The sequence below is a fragment of the Heloderma suspectum genome, chromosome 4 (assembly GCF_057233095.1).
Source record: "Heloderma suspectum isolate Gila_16-S chromosome 4, 16-S_ref, whole genome shotgun sequence".
Classification (NCBI taxonomy): Eukaryota; Metazoa; Chordata; class Lepidosauria; order Squamata; family Helodermatidae; genus Heloderma; species Heloderma suspectum.
In genome coordinates, this window is record NC_139461.1 from 268,181,417 (window position 1) to 268,201,249 (window position 19,833).

The following is a 19,833-nucleotide window of genomic DNA, read 5'->3' on the forward strand; positions in this document are numbered from 1 at the left end:
AATTTGGGAAGCTAGTAAAGCTGTCATTGGTTGCCCAGTAGTTCCTAGGCTAGCTTAGGGGCTTTTGGAAAACAGGAGCTAGGCAAATCCTCCCGCTTGTACTGTAGGGTTGGCAAAACCCTCTGAGTAGAAAACAATTGGTTTTGATTGGCAGAAGGGATTCCAACCAGCAGATGCCCATATAAGTTAAGCGCAGGACAAGACAGACTTTGCTTTGGGTAGAGTTCATCTTTCTGAAATAATGATCTATGTTTTTTGACAAGCTCAAACCTTTATTCCAAGGTATGAGTAGTTGGTGTAATGTATAGTATTTGTCCTTGTGGAACTGCCAGGCCAGAGAGAACTAACAAATTCAGGCTTTCATTTCTCCCTCAGGTTAGAGTCTAGAATCCCACTATGTATATCCTTTGAGAGTTCAATTCCTAGTGTGAATGCTATTAAATAGCCCAAATCCTAAAATCATGCATAACTGCCGGAATACCTCTCTTTACTGATTTGTTTCTCATAATGGAAGTTGCGTTTACCTTTCTTTGCAGGTAAAATTATGCGGCGGGTATTAAGAAAGATTGCCAAAAATGACCGAGAGCTGGGAGATACCTCGACTGTGGCAGATCCAACAGTTATAAACCACCTTTTCAACAACAGGTGTGAGACGATACTGTAGCAGGGCTAACCTAAAGAAAACAGCAGTAGTGCAGGGATTTGGTGAGAATATGGCCCCATCCAGGCAATGACTGTGTTCCTTGAGATGGAAAACCACCTTATGCTGAGCTGAATGTAAAATGCTGTAAATGAAGAGAAGAAGCTGGCGTGCCAAGATCCAGTCCTCTTGTGTTGTAGATCTGTCTGTGCCTCTGGAGAACTATGTGCATTACGTTGTAGACCAATACTGCATATCTGAAATTCCAGCCTTGTTCACTTCATACAGAATGACAATGTTATGATTTTCATACATTGATTTTATGCATTTTCTGTTTTTATTTTTTACTTTTCCATGTACAGCAATGGGCAGAGTTTAAAATGTGCAGATATTGATGTGAAAAGTGGCTCTGCTCCTGAGCTATAGTTACAAGCCTTCAAAAGGTATTGAAAACCAGCAGACTGAGCAGTAATCCTCATGTTGAGGCCAAATTATTGGAACAAATCTTTTAGCAATCCAGAATTCATCATGTTTTTTTAAAATATATATATATATATATATATATATATTCTGCGTAATACTCTGGCTGCATGTCATAGGAAATGGGACTTTTTTTTTTTAACGAAAACTCTTAGCTATGAAGCTGCATAAAATTACTTTTCCAGTGTTACCTCCACCGAATTTTAGTACGGAAATGGCTGTTAGTAGTGGTAATTTTCATCCAAAAAGGGAGTAAAGGTATTTTACTGTTTTGGTTTGGTTTTGTTTTGTTTTTAATAATGCATGTCTCTGTGTGTGCACAGATGAATTTTCCCAGTGCATTGGGAGAATTCTTTGATGAATGTGGATGCAAATTCAGGAAACTGTAGTCATGAAAAGTTGCATTCAGTGCCTGCATATTCCATAGACAGAGGCTGTTATATTGTGCAAATTGCTGTTTGGTGCAATACCACTACCTGGGAGGGAGACGGATCTTTTGATTTACTTTGATGGATGAGAAGTTGGTGCTGTAGATACCAAAGAAACAGTGACATACGGCAATTCAGTTACTTGCTTCTTCACATGACCATCTGTGGCTGATGATTATATGAAGGAAGTGGATAAATTAAATACTGCCAGTGATTCCGACCTATGCTTATGGGGGCTGGAAAGTGTAGCTACAATTGTGGAAATCACTTCCAGATATGTATTTAGTGCAGTTAATGTTTTCTCCAGGTGATCATGGGCATACATGTGAACAAAAGAGAGCTGTTGCTCTCATAGAGGAGAAAAGGTAATAGCATAAATGATCTCCAGGTAACTACGCAGAAGTGTCCTTTCTTATAGTCAGAGGAATATATGCATAGTTCACAACCCTTCAAAGTCATTGTGAAGGTTGGCAGAACCAGATTCTTCCAGGGCATCCATCTTTGAGGCAGCAAAGGACAAATGATCAAATCAAGTATAGATTGAGATGATATGGGTATGTAATAGTGGGGGAAACTTTGAATACACTTCATCCTACAATCCAAAGTCCCTAATAAAAGTAGATGACAGGAACAGGCTTCTTGTTTCATTAACTTTTGTCAAGGTATGTAATTCCAGCACCTACCACAGTGCTGCTGGCCTGGGAATGCCTTTCCCTGTGATTTATTTGAATTAGAAATGGCTTTTATTTAACTTCCATCACCATTTTTAAAGGGTATTAAATTTTGGCTGTGGTAGCTATGTTGTTATCCCAAGATAGTCTCCTTTGCCCCTGGAACTGCTTAAAAGCAGTGTCCTTTAAAACATATCCTTGATGAATAATATCATTGGCCTGACCTTGTCTCATGGTTATACATCTCTCAATTCTTACCTGCTGTTAGTATCCTAGATGCACTTGTGGTCTGCAACATTGGTGTATATTTAACCTAATGTCCTACAGCATTAAAGGTAGGCCAGTGGCTTGCTATGTGCTGCTAATAAGAAATAAATCCTTTTAATCTTGGTCTGATACAATTTTGGTTGAGAAATGACTAGAATTTTGTTTTTAATTGGAATAAATCAAAGAAATAAACCAGTAACAATTGGCTGTGGATTTTTTTGTATGTTCCCTAGCTGGTTTTCATTTGAAACATAGACCAGGACTCCAGACCCTTCGAGTTTCATGTTTCTGGGATTTGCCCCTTCTGTTGCCTATGTCTTCTCTAGTAATTAAGTGTAAATGTAACAGATAAAGAATCCAACAGGGATTTCCCAATAAGAATAGGTCCTACCACATAAGAATTACAGAGTCTTTAGTCAAATTTGGGACTAGTTAAAAGAATGATTACTGGTTGGCTGCATCACTGGGTAGATAGTAGATCTGGTTCATGTACTTAGTTTCTTCCAAGTCTAATGTAGGTGGGTAAGATGCCTGCAATGGAAGACATTGAACTATAGAAACTAAAGGGACATGTGTTGACTTGTTAGATGCATTAATTACAGCAAACATTTAGCACCTTTATGTATTACGGAAGATGGGATTATTCCTGGACCAAGTTTTTATCAACTCAAGGGTTCAGATTTCTATTTTTCTCATTTCTCTTCATAGTCATGGTCACATTTTGGCTTTAGAGTTCTGCTTCCCTCTCTCATAAGTTTATAGTTATCTGAAGCCATCTGCTGGCTTTAATAACACACAACTGTTCATTTTCTTCTTAACATCTCTGTGTTAAACAGTGTTGTGAAATGGCCTCTGCTGGTTGTGTAACAGTACAGGACTTAACATACAGCAGGTGTTATGAGTGTCACCGGCAGTATCTACACAGCCTTAGAAATACGTGGACTGTATGTGGTAAACTCACAAAAAGCCTGGAAACATCCATCTGATACTGCAACTGCCTAGGCGCAGGTCATACAAGATTAGAGCATTAAGTGTACATACAAAGAAAAAAGGAAAACAAAGAACTGTAATGATCCTTTTCAAAAAAGGTTTTCCAGTAAGTATCAAGCATTTTATTTAGAAAACTCATACAGGCTACTGAAAAAAGATGTTCTGGCATAGCTAATGTTTCTATTGGTCCTTAATACTGTTCTCTCAGTTAAGCCACATTAATTTTCTAAGCCTCTCCTCTAAAGGCATATGTTTTCTATGTATGAACTATCAAGTCTGAACTATTTGTTTACTACAGCAGCCATGATCAAGCATGATCTACATACAGAGTAAGATATTATTGTTCAGAAAAAAACCAATGTTGTCCAACTCTAACTTTTAAAAGCAATGTGATGACATAGGGGCTGCTATTTCAAAATAACATCATTTGAATTTTAAAAAATCTTCCTTATTCTTAGAATGGCACATGGCTTGGTACTGAAGGTGAATATATTCTTTTTGTCTTCCACTCACCAAAACAAATTCAACTTCTATTGTTTCAAAATGTTTGGAAATTAACAGGAATAAGTTTTGGTTCTTTTAAAAGCTTATCTGGTTGCACGTTGAGCTTCAAACTTGACCATTTTTAGTTTCTCAGCATGATACTACATCTTTCAGTTTTGATGTTTTTAAGTGGTGAAGTATTTCACTATCACACATTATTCACCAAAGTAGCACAGGACAACACACTACTCTTGAACCACTTCTTTCAGCTCAAAGTAAAGCTGAGATCCTTGCACTTTGGGCTGCTACAGGACCATTTTTAACCTCTGAAATCTGTTTCCCGAAAGCTCATCTTCTGGGAAACAAAACCCCCTTTAGGATACACATGCTGCTTCTTTATATTTACAGGAGGATTTGGAGACCATTAAGACAGAAATAGAAATCTGACTTTTGCTTTTATGTCTTTCATCCTATTCCTTCTGTGTCTTTCTCTTTTACCATATGCTAATTGTTTGTTCATTCATCTGTATGTGGCTAAAAGGGACTTCCTGAAAAATGCACCCTGTGGTGATGTGTCCTTCTCAGACAAGAATATAACAAGCAGAAAGTATTGCAAAGCATCGTAGTCCAGGAAGAATTCTCCCCTCGCCAGCAGGATGAAATGTACCTTGAAAATGTAGAAGGGATGTGATCAAGATACTATACTCTTCTGCTACCAGGCACTTGAAGGTGCATCTGTAGTGGCTTGTGCAATGCTACCTTAGGAAATGCCTTATTAGAACATCAAAAGGCTGTCTATTATCACAGTACAGTAAAAGGACACTAGGTCAATGAAACCTAGTAAAGGATACTTCAAGAAGGAAGAAGTTATCAATGAAGGTCAATTGGAAACTAACATTTTCTGAGGCCAGGAAGCAGCAGTTATGGGGAGAAAATCAGTGCACCTCTGCCACTCTGTATCTTGGGGCCACGTATTAAGAGGAGGGCTTCCAGTATGGATCTGATTATCAAGTCTGCCATTTGGCAATTATGCCCTAAAAGAACAACATCTCCCACTTTGGGTACAGTGAGGATTATGGCAGTGAGGAGGTATTCTGTTTTCATATCACATAGGGAGTATCCAGAACAGCTACTCCAGCTGCTACTCCACCATCTGCATGTTCTACAGCCTTCGTTCGCAAGAGGTGGCCAGCATGTCTGTTCACCACAAGATCCTGACCTTGTCTGCAAGGAAAAAGTCAAAATGAGTATCAGAACAACCATAGCTATCTATATATTTTAATTGTACAATAAGATGGTCTGGTTCTGCATTGCAATCTCACCAGACAGCTATAGTCATACAAAGTCCTGTCCTGGGTGTAACCTTCTCTCCTTGGATGTAAGCAGTTCACTAATGTTTATATATGCACGCTGACTTAACAATTGTGCAATGGCAGCCCCTAGCATTTCATTGCTCTTATGGCATTACTGCTGAGCAATAACCATTTCAGTTGGAACAACAGAGAGATGTGTGTACTCTTTACCAATGCAGAAATTAGGTTTGCTGCTGCATCTCACTGTTGAATGCTCAGAGCAGTTTTGCTAAAGGTACAGAATATATTTAATTTTCTGAATGGTTTCAGCAATTTAACTTTAAAAAGATGTCCAAACACACCTTTACTAGACTTCATCAGCTGTATTCTTGTGCATAATGATAAGCACCTGTGTATACCAAGGCTAAAGCAGAATAAGCAGAGCTGTATGTTGGCTCTGCATTTTTTTTCTGAAACGTGAAATGCCTTGAGGATAATCCCCCGCCCCCAAATTGAGGACCTGTGCACAATTGAAACATGCCTCTGTCTCAGTTTTGTGTATATTCTCCTTTGTGTATTGTCCTTTGTGTATATTCAGTAAACAGCATGGCAGCATATTAAGTTAGCAACAGGGTAGATTTGACAAAAAATGGAGAACTATTTACATACCTACATGACTCTGGTTCAAGTTATTCCTACCTGTAAGAACCTTAGTATTCTAATCCACCCCACCACATAGTCATAGGAAGCTGCCTTGTACAGTCAGACCATTGGTCCAACTAGCTCAGTATTGTCTACACTAACTGGCAGCAACTCTGCACGGTTCTGGACAGTCTTTTCTAGCCCTATCTGGAGATGCAAGTGATTGAACCTGGAACTTTCTCCATGCAGTGCGGGTGCTCTGCAACTAAGCTGTGGCCCTTATATTGACGGAGCTGTCCACTAACAGATTCTAGCTTTTATTTAGCTCAGTACTACTATTGTGCTTTATGCAAATAAGGTTGGATCCAGAGGTTTTATTCTACCGGTGGGAGCAGCCTTGAGCAGAATTCCCCTCTGAATGCTTCTGCTCATGGAAGAGAGTGTGGGGAGGTGATTTGCTGTCCCCAGTGCCGCCTCCATTAGTGTTCCAGAGGATCCCTCAACACTCACAGATTTTCAGGGCACATAGGGGACTATGGAGGGAGGGGGGAGTTGGTGAAAATCTCCTCTGTTCAGACAGCAGAAAAGCTCCACTGGATCAAAAGCTGTCTCCTGAAAGCAAGAGACCTATCAACAGGAGCCACCTGTTGAATCTACAAGCGACCAAAAATGTAAAATGACAAGCAAAGGCATAAACCCAACTTCTTACCTGACATAGACTCCGAAGATTCCCAATTCAGACACACATTCTGATACTTTCAGTGGACTATGAGCCCTCAGTAAGTAATTCAGTGCAGGGAGAGGCTTTATCTTGTCCATAAGAATGTAGGAGGTCCTTTCAGGACTGTCTTTAATTTTCTCCAAAACTTGCTTGAGCTCATCACCATAGAGATTGTTCCCTGCCAACACAGCAGAAGTTCAAATGAATTCAAGTCACCTGAAGCAGCTGGTGGATGTAGCTGTATGTCTGGCCCCAGAAGCCACCCCAACAAGTGCAGAACATGGAGAAAATGCAATTTCTCACCACTGGTGAGAGACCACAATTTTATTATGGGAAGCTATATCAAGTTAGGAGTCTCATCCTATATTAAGGAACTTTGCCAGATATACAACAATCTTCCTGTCCAGGTAACACTTGGCTATGGTTCTGTGAGTGCACTTGGCCCAATCTGGTATTTTCCCCAGGATTCTACAGTGCAGTATGCACATGAGACACTTATGCAAAAGAATCAGTTTGCAGGATTTGGGGAAGATGACACACTGAACAACAGCAAAACTTTCTTTGCCAAAGTTAACAATGTACTTGCTGCACTTACACTTTAACAATACAATACTATCATGGTACTGTGCATTTTTGGACTGCAGAACACAGGTAGGCAATGATTGTGGAATGGCTAAAACTCTCCAGTGTTCTGTTAAAAGTTCCCTTGGTTACATAAGAAGAACCATGCTGGATCAGACCAAGGGTCGATCTAGTCCAGCATCCTGTTCACACTGTGGCCAATCAGCTGCCTGTGGCATACCCACATGTAGGACGACATGAGTGCAACAGCAGGACATGAGTGCAACAGCACCCGCCCGCTCATGTTCCCCAGCAACTGGTATACATAGGCATACTGCTGCTGATATTGGAGACAGCATACAGCCATCATGACTAGTAGCCACCGATAGCTTTATCCTCCATGAATTTGTCTAATCCCCTTTTAAAGCCATCCACCTTTATGGCAATCACTGTTACAGGCTTTTATTTATTTATTTTGTTTTATTAGTAATACTTTTATATTGCTTAATATAATAAAATCTGTAAGCAGTTCATATATAAATAAAAAGCAAATCTTTTGAAGCAAAGATAAGCAACATTCCCATAAATTAAGAAGCTTCTGGATCCAGCAAACCTGAGGAAAACTGTGCCTACTAATAGATACAGTTGTAGGCCAAAACATCTGGAGGGCCAAAAGTTGTCTACCTCTGATCTACTTACTATGTATCTCCCTAAATGCAAATACTTTGCATTTTCTTCGCCATGGCAGAAAAAAACCGTTAGGCACTCTTAACACTTTTCTGTCCAGGACTACTCTGCCAGATAACGTGTGTTTCTAAGAAATTCCATTTCAAACTTCCCTTTCTTGCTGGTAGCTGTGGAAAACATCAGATTCTAGAACTGACACCCCATGTCCCAAGCACAATCCTATGCATGTTTACTCAGAAGCAAGCCCCAAAGTGAGGCTTTCTCAATAGTATATTTAGGATTGCAACCTTAATTTAAAAAAAAATGCTTGTGGAACCACAATATAGCAGTGTCCAGCGCAGCTTTTCCGAGTGGTTCAGGGCCTGGTACATTCTGGGCCGGGGGAGAAATGGTGGAACCCTCAGCAGCACACTGTGATGAATTTGCAAGACACTTTGAAGATAAAGTCGCTCAGATTCATCATGACTTGGACACCACGATTAATGCAGTTCCATTGGTAGAGGCGTTCAGAGCACCATCTGGTCCAGTTTTACTGGATGAGTTTCAGTTATTGAGGCCTGAGGATGCAGACAAGGTGCTTGGCCAAGTCCGATTGACCACTTGTGTGCCCTTGCCCTTCATGGCTTATTAAATCAAACAAGGAGGGGATGTCCTGCTGGGTCCAGGAGGTTGTAAATTCCTCCTTGAGAAAGGGCGTGGTGCCAGCCATTTTAAAAGAGGTGGTAATCAGACCACTCCTGAAAAAGCCTAACCTGGACTCGGAGGATGTTAACAATTATAGGCCAGTGGCCAACATCCTCTTCCTGGGCAAGGTGCTTGAGCGGATGGTTGCAGGACAGCTCCAGGTACTGTTGAATGAAACGGATTATCTAGATCCATTTCAGTCGGGCTTCAGGACTGCTTTTGGAACAGAAACTGCCTTAGTCGCCCTGTGGGATGACCTCTGCCGGGAGAGGGACAGGAGGAGTGCGACCCTGTTGATTCTCCTGGACCTCTCAGCGGCTTTCGATACCATCGACCATGGTATCCTTCTGGATAGGTTGTCTGGGTTGGGAGTTGGGAGGCACTGCACTGCAGTGGTTCCGCTCCTACTTGGATGGCCGATTCCAGAACGTGGTGCTGGGGGATTATTGCTCTCTGCCACAGCAATTGTGCCATAGGGTTCCACAGGGCTCTATTTTATCCCCCATGCTGTTTAACATCTACACGAAACTACTGGGGGAGGTTATCCAGAGGTGTGGGCTGGGGTGCCATCAATATGCGGATGACACCCAGCTCTACCTCTCTTTCTCATCAAACCCAGGTGAGGCAGTGGCTGATCTGAATCAGTATCTGGCACGGTAATGGACTGGATGAGGGCCAATAAATAAACTCAATCCAGATAAGACGGAGGTACTGTTAGTGGGTGGTTCGTCTGCCCAGGTAGGTGATTTTCAACCTGTTCTGGAGGGGGTTGCACTCCCCCTAAAGGATCACGTTTGTAGTTTGGGGGTGCTCTTGGATCCAGAACTGGCACTTGAGGCACAGGTGAATTCAGTGGCACAGAGCACTTTTTATCAGCTTAGGCTAGTATACCAACTACGCCCTTATCTGGACAGAGATAGCCTAGCTACAGTTATCCACGCTCTGATAACTTCTCGTCTGGATTACTGCAATGCGTTATACGTGGGGCTGCCTTTGAAAACGGTCTGAAAACTTCAGGTGGTCCAAAATAGGGCAGCAAGATTGGCCAGTCCCTGTTAACAATGAGCTCATATTACGCCAGTACTTTTCCAGCTGCACTGGCTGCCAGTCCATTTCTGGACCCGATTCAAAGTGCTGGTATTAACATTTAAAGCCCTTAACGGCTTGGGGCCAGGTTATCTGAAGGATCGCCTCCTCCCATATGTGCCTGTCTGGACCATAAGAACATCCTCAGCAGCCCTTCTCCATGAGCCCCTGCCAAAGGAAGTGAGGTGGGTGGCTACTAGGAGGAGGGCTTTCTCTGCTGTGGCCCCCCGGCTGTGGAATGAGCTCCCTAGTGAGGTTCGCCTGGCACCTACATTGTATTCCTTTCGGTGCCAGGTGAAGACCTTTTTATTTTCCCAGGCATTTTAGCATTTTAGCTTTCTAGACTTTTAGCTTTGCTGTTTTAAATCTGTATTTTAAATTCCTGCACTGCTGCTAGGTTTTATTGTGGTTGTATTGTTATACTGTGGTTTTAATGTTCTATATATTTTATATTTTTTATTGTGTGCTGTTTGGTTTTAATTTTTGTGAACCACCCAGAGAGCTTCGGCTACTGGCCGGTATAGAAATGAAATGATATAAACAAAATGCTTATTACAAATCATTTGTATCATTCACATTTCATTTGGGCTATTCAGTTATATAGGAATACTATTTCTGTCACTAATAAATCACTTCTATTCTGATACAATAAATTAAAAAGTTATGATCATGTGAATCTGCCTGGATTAGAAGTAGTCAAGTTCTAGCCAACAGTCCTGAACTTTCATGAAAGCCAGATTGTTGGGTTTGTAACATATGAAGAGAACCAATTACCTCCTCCTTCCCGTTGTGGTTTTAACACAAACCGATCTGGGTCAGCAATAGCCATGGCAACCATCCTATCACCTTCTTCATCCTTCAGGAAGAAGGGGAGAAAAGAGTATTTGGTTTTTGCCTTATAGTCATACAAAATTGTCAGCTTTTGGCTTCTAATACAGCTCTACTGAATAACAAAAACAATTTGAGAAAAACAGCTTTCATAACGCCCAGAAAGACTTTATTAAAATAGTAAGTTTTACAATACATTTAAAAGAGTGCCCTTTGATTTTGTACTGTACTGCATCTTTATATACATCAGGTACAAGGCAGCATATATTTCCCACAATGCATTGCTACATACCATCTCCAGAGAATAGAGGCCAGTGAATGTTGCTCTTAATCGAGCCACTGCTTCTGATTTATTTGGAAAAAATCTTTCCAGTGTTCCTGGTCGGCTCAGCTCCTGCTGAACTTTTTTGGTCCCAGCAAGCTGTGTGGCAATATCAGGGCACTTAATCGCTCTAGACTTTTCCAGCAACAACCGTGCTTCCCAGTTCTTCGAATAAACACAGAAATATCATCTCAGTCTACATTCCCATGTAACATATATTATTTAAGATTTTAACATCAGGACTGGTGTATATTGTACAACTGTACCATACAAGTGCAGATATTAACACTGGCTGTGATCCAAAGTACTATATTATTATTATTACTGTTATATTTATACCCCGCCTTTTTCCCAGTACTGGGACACAAGGTGGCTTACAAAAATTAAAACAAACAATTAAAACATATGAAAATATACAAAAGTTAAAATATAAATTAAACAATATAATTAAACTTATATTAAAACATTAAAACAGCATTTTAGCAGCTTACCCCCAGGTTCCAACTATGTCCCAAAGGCCTGCTGGAACAAGAATTTTTTAGTCTGCCTCTGGAAACACATCGAGGAGAGAGCCATCCTAGCCTCCCTGGGAAGGGTGTTCCGCAGCTATGGGGCAGCCACTGAGAAGGCCTTCTCCCGGGTTCCCACCAAATGTGCCAGTGACAGTGGCGGGACTGAGAGAAGGGCCTCCCCAGAAGATCTCAGAACATGGGCAGGTTCATAAGGGAGGATACGGTCTTTCAGATAAGCTGGACCAGAGCCATATAGGGCTTCATAGATCATAGCCAGCACTTTGAATTGTGCCCAGAAACAGACTGGAAGCCAGTGAAGCTGTTTTAACAAGGGAGTTATATGCTCCCTGTAACCAGCCCCAGTCAACAGTCTGGCAGTAGATCTTTTGCTCTTACACAGCAACTTTTCAGTACTCCCCTTGCAGTAGCAGCCCCCACAGCCCCTTTCCAAGGCCAGGAAGCCCTTCAGAGCATTACCCCATGAAGTGTACCTAAGATCACAGTGGAGAGGCCAAAACTGGTAATGTGGGCTGGCACCTCTCTCCATAATCCCTCTGAAGAGTGGAATGGGTAGTTAGTATGATATAACTAGAGTGCAGACATGCATGCTACTGCTGTTTAACTGAAGACAGAAGGAAAAATAGCAAAAACCTCACAATACTTTCCAGTGCATGAACTGCAAAAGTGGGTATAAGATATCACATCACTAGTGTTTACCCACTGTCAGCCTACATGTTGCAAGTCAGCTAAAACCACCATTAAGCTCTGGAAATAACCCCTCCTTCCATCCCAGCTGAAAACCTCTACCATATTTTATCAATGCCATTCAGAAGTCAGTCTGTATCAGCTGGGTGTTTTAGGGAATAGGCTGAACTACTTCTGGTAATTAGTGAAGGGCCAGTATGCTGCTAGAACCTGGATAAAGTCCTATTGTCAACAAACTGCCATGGGGAATTCTGAATAGACTGAAATAACTGAAGAATTTTCAATCTACTGAATTAATATTTGAGGACTGAATTCTGCCCAGGATTTCATTTTAAATGTATATAATACCTTCACTTTACTGTGGTTTTATTTTCTGCCTCTCATTATGTTAATAATCTTGATTTTATTATACACTACCCTGAAATTGGAATTTGATGGTGGTATAAAATGTTTTGATTGATTATACATACTACACCTATACCCAGTATCTTGCAGTAAAGATTTCCAGACAGTAGTACCAACCTGTGTGTTATAATTCTTTGGCACGTAGCCTTCTCTATAGTACACCACTGCAATTTCCTCCCCTTCTCTGCAATGAAGAGCATAAACAACCAATCCTTCTGTCCACTCTTTCACACATGGTGTGCCCTCTCTGTCTTTCTCTCACACACACTCTAAATGGTCAAGATTCAAAATATTAACTAACAATACATTCTACTGGGTTCTTGTCTATTAGCTTTTGAACTTTTTGGTTACATTTGAAAAACTATTTCCCATGCTATTAGAAGAGACTGCAACTTATGAAAGCTAACGTTTTCACAAAAGCTACATACAATTACTACACAGTGGATCAAATAGATATTTGCACCAAACTTCTGCTTAAATATTAACTCCTTCCCCTAATTCTTCAGTAAATTTAATAAGCAATTCCCCATGATATCAATGCACAACTGGAAGTTTAGGAATAAAAGCTGCTTTAACAGTAGCAGCGAGATTCAAAACAAGAAGCATGGTTTATGTCTTGACAACCTGAATGCACTTTATTAATGGCAATACCTTCTTCATCAGAAATGAAACTGTTATTCAACATTTGTATATCCACCTAAAATTTTCAATACATATGAAGGTGGACACATGAACACGCCCAAACATCTGAACTGAAGTTAGGTGTTGGTCTGCAACTTATCTTATTTTTGACACAGATGCCAAGAAATGGCAGAAGTGTGAAAGCCTCCTCGAAGCCGCATACTGGCTCTCCATCTATTAAGCTAAGTTTTATGTGCTTTATTCAGTAGCAGGTCTGTGGAGAAATACCTACATATGCAATCTCTTGTCATTATCCAAAGATGCTTTTTCAAACACATCTTTAAATCTTCTTCGGATTACCCGGATATTCCTTTGGGAAATGAGAGACAAAAGGCATTGTACTTTTTAAAAAGAAATCAACACTTCCAATTAAACCTGGACATGTGTTGTACATGGGGCTTTCCTTAAGACTATTCCGAAACCTCAGCTTGTTCAAAACGTTGACTGGAACAGAGTAGTTGGAACACATCTTGCCAGTATTAAACAGGCTTCCAATTTGTTTCGAGACAAAAGTCAAGGTGCTGGTTTTTACCAATAGAGTCCTATTTAGCTTGAGACTACAGTTTCCGAAGGTATTTTGTCAGAGGTCCTCCCCTGGGTTCCCCCATGTTCAGAGATTAGGCGGGTGCTATCCAGAGTTAAGGTCTTTTCACAGCAGAGCCCCCAGATTTGGAATTTTCTCCGCAGAGGTACTAGTTTGGCACCTACTCTGCTAGCTTTTATGTGCTAGTTAAAGACTGTATTTGAATTATTAACTTTACTTTCCTCTTAATTATTTTGCTTTGTTGTTTTTATTGCAGTTTTCAATGGTTTTATTATATTTTATAATTTATAGAATCATAGAACAGTAGGGTTGGAAGGGGTCTACAAGACCATCGAGTCCAACCCTCTGCTCAGTGCAGGAATCCAGGTCACAGCAAGCTCGACAGATGGCTGTCCAGCTTCGTCTTGAATGCCTCCAGTGTGGGATAGCCCACTGCCTCCCTAGGTAATTGGTTCCATTGTCATATTGCTCTAACAGTCAGGAAGTTTTTCCTGATGTTCAGCCAGAATTCTTGTTAGCCATCTTGAAAGTTTTGTATTGAAAGATCGGCCTCTGTAGCAGAGGATTGGAAAGGGGCCAAAGTAACTCTAATTGTAACAAAGGGATACAGGGGCGTCCAGGAAACTACAGTCTTGCTGAACCAACATGGCTTCTTGAAAGAGAAGTCCTGTCTCACTAACCTTTTAGAGTTCTTTGAGAATGTCAAGAAGAGTGTGGATAGGGTTGATCCAGTAGACATTGTTTACTGGACTTTCAAAAAGCTTTTGACAGAGTCTCTCACCAAAGACTTCTGAGCAAACTTAGTAGTCATGGGATAAGAGGAGAGTTCCTCACACAGTGCATAATCAAATGATGTAATTCGCTACCACAAGGTGTAATGATGGCCACCCATTTAGATGGCTTTAAAGGGAGAACAAACAAAATCATGGAGGATAAGGCTATCAAAGGTTACTAGTCATGATGGCTATAAATTACTTCACATTTCAGAGGCAGTATGACTCTGTAAACCAGTTGCTGGGGAACACAAGCAGGAGGGTGCTATTGTGCTCATGCCCTGCTTGTGGGCTTCCTATAGCCATCTGGTTGGCTACTGTGTGAAGAGCCAGTGTGGTGTAGGGGCTAGAGTATTGGACTAGGAGCTGGGAGATCTGGGTTCTAGTCCCCACTCAGCCATGGAAGCTCACTGGGTGACTTTAGGCCAGTCACAGACTCTCAGCCCAACCCACCTCACAGGGTTGCTGTTGTGAGGATAAAATGGAGGAGAAGAAGGACTATGTATGCTGCCTTGGGTTCCTTAAGGAGGAAAAAAGGCGGGATATAAATGTAATAAATAAATAAATAAGATAACTTCTGCCTGATCCAGCAGGGCTCTTCTTATGTTATGTTCTTATGTCTAATCAGAAGCAAATCCCACCACATTCAGTGAGGCTTACTCCCAAGCGCATACAGGATTGCAGCCATAAGCACTTTTAATTTCCATGGGAGAGTTAAGGGCTCCATTGTGCTATCAGTGTTTTAAATAGAAGGACAACAAAGAGTATTATGGCAACTTGGAGACAAATTTCAAATATTATTTGGAGGAGCCAAAATAATGTCACTGAACTTGAATGAAACCAGATCTGTTTTTGGAGACTACTTAAATAACATTGTATGAAACACTTCATCTGATTATGTGCCTCAGTTACCTCATCCAAAGTTCATTTTCTATACAACGTTGGTCAAAAATATTCCTCTGAGCCTCTTCAACCAGGAACATTACCACTGCCCTGAAATAAAAATATGACATCAGTACATGAACTCTAGTAGCTGTCTTCTCATTTTAAAATACATTTAAGTACTGTTGGCTTTACTCTGTAGCTGTTTTAATTTTTTTTAGGTTTTGAAGTTACATATTATGTTCTTAGATGTTATGGTTTTAACCTTTACTGTGTGAACTGTCCAAAGACCTTCAGCTCTTTTTTAAAAAGCATGCAGGAGTGATATAATCTCAGTACTAGATACAGTTTAATTCAACTGGAGAGAATTGAAACTATCTTATATAGATGTTTTGTGTTTTGAGCATTTATTTTGGGAATAGTTTTCCTATGTTGTTCTCTCTGAATTTTTGTTTATTTTTAAAAAATAACTGAAGATAAAACATGAGGACCTGTTCACTCAGTTCTTACATCATAGTCTCTGTTTCTCAATCTTTCCTTCCCATAAAATGTTTACAGCATGTAGGTTTGTTTATAACCATAATTTTCCAGATTCCTCACCTCCCAGGTTTGTTTGTTTGTTTGTTTGTTTATATACACACACACACACACACACACACTTTTGCAGATTTTCTTGATTGGCCTATTCCTACCATCTGATTCCCTCAATATTTTATAAGTCACAGACAGCAAGCCTCTTGATATTTTCAGATATATATAGCGACAATATAAACAAAAATCATTACTAAAGAAAAAGAAAATGCAATAAAGAGAACTATTATAGATATACCCTTCATGACTCCTGCTAAAATGTTCACATTAGAAAAATGTATGCTCAAGAGCATTTTTCATGCAGATAAATAACACATGTAGTTGTGCATATCTTCTTGTAGGCCTCCTCCCTTACCTGTCTGAGCCGTAGAGTTCCCAAGCTTTTGCAATGCCCATGGCAATCCCTTTAGATGGATTATTGGTCAGTAATTTTGAAGCTTCCTTGGATTTCCCCAAAACATTCAACACATGCCTGTAATTGGGATGCATATACAGAAGTCACACAACAATTCAGAATGCACAGCTGCCAATGAAAAAACACTATGAAGGCAGAAGAGCCCATTTTTGACTTGCAAAATACATATGCCAATCATCCCTTTAGAATGGTGCACATATATGTAAATTGCTTTTGCTTGCAAAATAAATTCAAGCCGGGCCAAATTACCACTCTCATATAGTTTGCAGTTAAAGCCACAATTTATATACACGTACCATTAATACATGAAACTGTAAATTGCATTTTGCACTTGACAATAGGTTCCAGGGCTCAATATAACAGATGAAGCTACTCCAAGGAGATTTAACATGCTAGAAATGTGGCTGTGTGGCTTCTGTGATTGCAAAAGCACAAATGCAGACATTAGAATCAGGGGCAGAGTTCAGAATTCTGAGAAATCCAGGTTTCATGTTCATAAATAAATACAAGTTCAATACCCCCCCGCCATCCCTGAAGTTGATAGCTAGAGAAGTTTAAGATGGTGTGATAGTGCCAGTCCACTGGCAGAGAGGAGTGCTGTCGGAGGTCAGCCTTGGGAGGGGCAGGGGCTTCCACCACGGGCAAGGCCCCCACTATGTCTGGGCAGTCCAAAAGCTGTTGCTGCTGGGGATGTCAGAGGAATATGTCCGGGGATCAAGCCTGCTGAGCTTTGGGTGGCTTAGCCCCCTAAACTCCGGCTTGCTTTCGCGAGCTGGCCCGACTTGACCTGTGTCAAGGCAACTTAATTTCCATCGCCGCCATTGCTGACTGCTCTCTGCGCAGCTCTCTCACTTGAAAGAGTTGTGCAGAGAGGTTGGTGGTGATACTGGCAGCAGCCACTGGTCACTGTGTGCAAGTGTCTTCTTCTCCCTGCCAGGACCCCACACAAGGAGACACTTGCGCACAATGGCCAGGGGCGCAACTGTCCACTGCCGGTGGCTGTGTGCAACTTCTCTCTCCTTCTCCTTGCCAGGGCCCACCAGGTAGAAGGAGAGAGAAGTTGTACACTGTGTCTGGGACTCTGCAATTTCTGGCAGGGAGCCCATGGCTCAGCTTGCAAATGCAAGCCGAGCCAGGGACTCCAGGGAAATCTGTCAAGCCTCAAGAGGGCCAGATTCTTCTGAGCAGAAGAGAGGAAGCTGCTCCAACTTGTCTAGGGGCTATAGAAGCAAACAAGCTCCCAGAGAGTGAGTGATCAGAGCAAGCAAATGGGTTCAGCAGGGGAGGTCCCTAACTTTTTTTTTTAATTTCTTTTTCTTGTAACGCATATTTCCATACCAGTGGGACTCTGTTGTTAACTCCAATGAATAGAGGACAAAGCACAGGCTATCCCAGTACAATCAGAAAGCTAGAAACATAAAGGGAATGAAGACTATGGAAGGAAAAGACTCTCCAGTGGTGGTGACCTGCAAGGTGGGTGCAATGTTTGTTTCCTTGTCTGAGATCAACATGGCCTACACGTGCAACAGGTGCAAGTTGATTACACTGTTGGGAGGAAAAGTAAGAGGACTTGAGCAGCAAGTGTCAACCCTCAAGGTAATATGAGAAGACGTTCTTAGACAGCACGGTAGAACTACAGCAGCAAAGCGAAGTACAGAAGCTAGAAGAGCAACAGCAAGCTGAGGCAGAAGAGAAAAATTCTGAGGTGAGGAAAAATGAAGTAGAGGATACTCCTTAGAAAAGGGTGACAGGAGCAGAAGAACTAGAAGCCACTCTGCACCAGTAGAAGCAGTGGAACTATGGAACCGTTTTCAGGTACTTGAGGATGAGACTGGAGGACAGCCTGCAGAGGAAGAATTACAGGGGACCCCACATGAGAGCAAGCAAGAGGCTGAAGGTCAGTCAAACAGAGGCGATGAAACCCAGGCCTACAATAAGAGTAGTAGTAGTTGTGGGAGACTCCTTGCTGTGTGGGATCGAAACCCAAGTATATCATGAAGACCCATGGACTTGCCAGGTATGCTGTCTCCCAGGAGGATGGATTAGAGACGTGACTGAAGGGTGGCTACACTCCTAAAGCCCACTGACAGGTATCCCTTTCTTCTCATCCATGTGGAAACAAATGATACCACCAAGCAGAGCTACAAAGAAATCACGTCTGACTTTGAAGCTTTGCAAAGGAAACTCAAGAACTTTGGGGCCCAGATAGTTTTCTCATCTATCCTTCCAGTAGTTAGAAGAGGGATAGAAAGGGAAAGAAAAATACTCTGGATGAATGACTGGATGAAGGCATATGCACCACAACAGAGAGAACAGCTCTAACAGTGACCAATAATAGTCTTCAAAAACATGTGGGAAGAAAGCCAGACTATAATGCACATGGTCTTCGATGTCTATATACTAATGACCACCGTATGGGAAACAAACAGAACGAACTTGAACTCTTAATGTGGGAGGGAAATTATGAGTTGATAGGTGTAACTGAAACTTAGTGAGATGACTCCCATGACCGGAATATAGCAATTGAAGGATTTAACTTGTTCAAAAAGAACAGAAGGAACAGAAAGGGAGGTGGAGTTGCACTATTTGTTAAAAATACGTATCTCTGCACAGAAATACAGGAGGATGAGCTTGGTAGTCCCATCAACAGCATTTGGGTTAAAGTCAATGAAGCAAAGAATAAAAGGAACATGGTGGTCGGAGTCTACTACCAGCCACCCAATCAAGGAGAAGACAAGGATGAAACTTTTGAAAAGCAAACTGCTAATGTTTCAAGGATGCATGATGTAGTAGTAATGGGGGACTTCAATTTCCCCAATATTTGTTGGGAGACAAATTCTGCAAAACATGGCCCCTCCAAGAAATTCCTGACATATGTTGCTGATAACTTCCTCCTACAGAAAATGGAGGCAGGAACTAGAGGATCGGCTATCCTTGACTTGATCCTAACCAACAGAGATGACTTAGTGGATAAAGTAGCAGTTGCGGGAACTCTGGGGGAAAGTGACCATGTTATACATGAGTACTTGGTTCTAAGGAAGCAAAAGCGGAGTGTAGCCAAATGCATACCCTGGATTTTAGGAAAGCCAATTTTAATGAACTCAGAACAAAAATAAGTAAGGTCCCATGGCAAGCGACTCTAATGAGAAAAGGAGTCTAAGGTGGCTGGGAGTTTTTTAAAAAGAAAATTCTAAAGGCACAATTATGAAGAATTCCAACAAGAGGTGGAAGACAATGGAAGAAGCCAATGTGGCTTCACAAAAAGCTTAGAGATTACCTGAAAACAAAAAAGGACACATATAGGAAGTGGAAGGAAGGCCAAGCTACAAAGGAAGAGTATAGACAGGTAGCACAGAATTGCAGGGATGGCGTCAGGAAGGCTAAAGCTAAGAATGAGCTGAGGCTAGTGAGGGATGCTAAAAGTAGCAAAAATACTTTCTTCAGATACATGCATAGTAAAAGACAGAAGAAAGAAATGGTGGTTCAACTATTCAATGAGGATAGCAAAATGAAAACAGATAACCAAGAAACGGCAGACATGCT

At 41.3% G+C, this 19,833-nt stretch overlaps 2 protein-coding genes across 7 annotated transcripts in view; one reads left to right on the forward strand and one right to left on the reverse strand.

The window, feature by feature from the left end:
* Positions 1-3,880, forward strand: part of ACSS2 (acyl-CoA synthetase short chain family member 2) — a 68,567-nt gene extending 64,687 nt beyond the window's left edge. For both annotated transcript variants that reach the window (XM_084853797.1, XM_084853798.1), the window contains one exon: positions 537-3,880. In XM_084853797.1, coding sequence (XP_084709923.1) covers positions 537-664 — 128 coding nt within the window. In that variant the 3' untranslated portion in view covers positions 665-3,880. The remainder of the gene's footprint in view (positions 1-536) is intronic.
* GSS (glutathione synthetase) overlaps positions 1,226-19,833 on the reverse strand; it is a 29,752-nt gene continuing 11,144 nt past the window's right edge. For all 5 annotated transcript variants that reach the window (XM_084853803.1, XM_084853800.1, XM_084853802.1 and 2 more), the window contains exons 6-13: positions 16,231-16,347; positions 15,315-15,395; positions 13,318-13,395; positions 12,522-12,588; positions 10,753-10,947; positions 10,407-10,488; positions 6,603-6,792; positions 1,226-5,183 (exon numbers count right to left, since the gene is read on the reverse strand). In XM_084853803.1, the coding sequence (XP_084709929.1) occupies positions 5,060-5,183; positions 6,603-6,792; positions 10,407-10,488; positions 10,753-10,947; positions 12,522-12,588; positions 13,318-13,395; positions 15,315-15,395; positions 16,231-16,347 (934 nt within the window). In that variant the 3' untranslated portion in view covers positions 1,226-5,059. The remainder of the gene's footprint in view (positions 5,184-6,602; positions 6,793-10,406; positions 10,489-10,752; positions 10,948-12,521; positions 12,589-13,317; positions 13,396-15,314; positions 15,396-16,230; positions 16,348-19,833) is intronic.